General features: G+C 55.2%; 1 protein-coding gene across 1 annotated transcript; it reads left to right on the top strand.

Moving 5' to 3' along the window:
- The first annotated feature begins 521 nt into the window (after positions 1 to 521).
- On the top strand, positions 522 to 1,601 carry LOC123141514 (chitinase 6). Its single transcript, XM_044560632.1, has 2 exons — positions 522 to 988; positions 1,086 to 1,601. Exons 1-2 carry the CDS (start codon positions 586 to 588, stop codon positions 1,496 to 1,498), a joined length of 816 nt encoding a protein of 271 aa, XP_044416567.1. The 5' UTR covers positions 522 to 585; the 3' UTR covers positions 1,499 to 1,601.
- Positions 1,602 to 1,839: the final 238 nt, after the last annotated feature.

Below are 1,839 nucleotides of genomic sequence, written 5' to 3'. Positions count from 1 at the left end.
ACACGCTAGCGTACGAGCTCACCTTGCACATGACAAAGAGATTAGGAAGAAGACAATGTGTGCCATGGTCGTTGGTGAGAAAAATGTCTAATCCAGGTCGGGATTGTCTTTTCCCGCTTAGACAAACATGTCCAGAATGGTGTAGGGTCGGGGATTAACCGGGATCGATAAGGTTAGGGTGCTGATTTCAAGGATTAATAGTTCAAGGTTTGATTCAAACTTAGACTACGACTTTAAGGTTTATTTCAGACTTTTTCCAAAAGAAAAGAAAAAAAAGAACGTGAAACGCAGGCTGCGTACGCAGCTGGAGTGAAGCCCGCAAACGTAGACGCGGTTGACGTTCACGTACCAATTCACAACGTGCACGCGCCGACTGCAGTTTGACCAAGCCCTCGTTGGACTTGGACCAAAGGGTCAGACGCTCACACAAAGAGGTCATTTCAGTCACTGCCCCCCGCCATCCGGAGAACCCTATATAAACAGCAGCGAGCCATCGGAAACTTGACATCGATCAAGGATCAGACGACACGAGCTAGTAGCCACAAAGCCAACGATCTCGACCGCTCGGGTCATCAGCAACGAACCATGGCGCGGGTGCTGGCTCTCGGCGCCGCCGCGGCTTTCCTCCTCCTGGCAGTGGCATCGACCATGGCGGCTGCGCAGAACTGCGGGTGCGCGGCGAGTCAGTGCTGCAGCCGCTGGGGGTTCTGCGGCGCCACCAGCGAGTACTGCGGCACGGGCTGCCGCTCGGGTCCCTGCACCGTGCCCGTCACCAACAACGTGTCCGTGCCCGCCATCGTCACGCCGGCCTTCTTCGGCGCGCTCGTCGCCCAGGCCGCCGACGACTGCGCCGCCAAGGGCTTCTACACCCGCGACGCCTTCCTCACGGCGCTCGGCGGGTACCCCGCCTTCGGCCGCACCGGCTCCGACGACGACTCCAAGCGCGAGATCGCCGCCTTCTTCGCCCACGTCAACCACGAGACCATAAGTAAGCTCACCGCGCACGCCGACAGTTCACCACGCCTATATATGTAGTCCTGAGCCCTGACAATGATGAGCTTGTACTACTACGAAATGAATTGCAGAGTTCTGCTACATCGACGAGATCAACGGGCCGAGCAAGAACTACTGCGACCCGACGAACGCGGAGTGGCCGTGCGCCGCCGGGAAGGGCTACTACGGCCGCGGGCCGCTGCAGATCTCGTGGAACTACAACTACGGGGCGGCAGGGCAGAGCCTCGGCTTCGACGGGCTCAACGACCCGGACGCGGTGGCGCGGAGCCCCGTCTTGGCGTTCCAAGCGGCGCTCTGGTACTGGATGAACAGCGTGCACGACGTCATCGTCTCCGGCCAGGGGTTCGGCGCCACCATCAGGGCCATCAATGGCGCGCTCGAGTGCAACGGCAAGAACCCCAGCGCCGTCAACGACCGCGTCGCCTTCTACAAGCAGTTCTGCCAGCAGTTCGGCGTCGACCCGGGGACCAGCCTCACCTGCTAAGCTCACTATCTAGGACATCGCGTGGACTTGGTTGTGGCATATGTGCGTGCATCTGATTCGGACAGACATATTCAGGATAAAATTGCTTTCTGATTTGATACTATACCTGTTAATTTAATACTACCTTCGTCTCGATGAATAAGTCATTCGCATAGTTCTAGATCGACGATTTAACTATCTAAATATGTATTATATGTGACAAAATATATATATTTAAAAACTTACATCCGTGTAGAAATCTAGTGATATACTTTTCATGACATATATCACATATTTAGTTCCTCAAATCGATGACCTAGAACTACGCGAGTGATTTATTCACCTAGACGGAGGTAGTAACG

The sequence above is a fragment of the Triticum aestivum genome, chromosome 6D, assembly GCF_018294505.1.
Source record: "Triticum aestivum cultivar Chinese Spring chromosome 6D, IWGSC CS RefSeq v2.1, whole genome shotgun sequence".
Classification (NCBI taxonomy): domain Eukaryota; kingdom Viridiplantae; phylum Streptophyta; class Magnoliopsida; order Poales; family Poaceae; genus Triticum; species Triticum aestivum.
This window is presented reverse-complemented; position numbering and strand designations above follow the sequence as displayed.

Excerpts from the sequence above, each read along its gene's own strand:
- LOC123141514 (XM_044560632.1), top strand. The coding sequence starts at position 586 with ATGGCGCGGGTGCTGGCTCTCGGCGCCGCCGCGGCTTTCCTCCTCCTG. Across the intron at positions 989-1,085 it reads CGTCAACCACGAGACCATAA|AGTTCTGCTACATCGACGAG; the intron begins GTAAGCTCACCG and ends AATGAATTGCAG.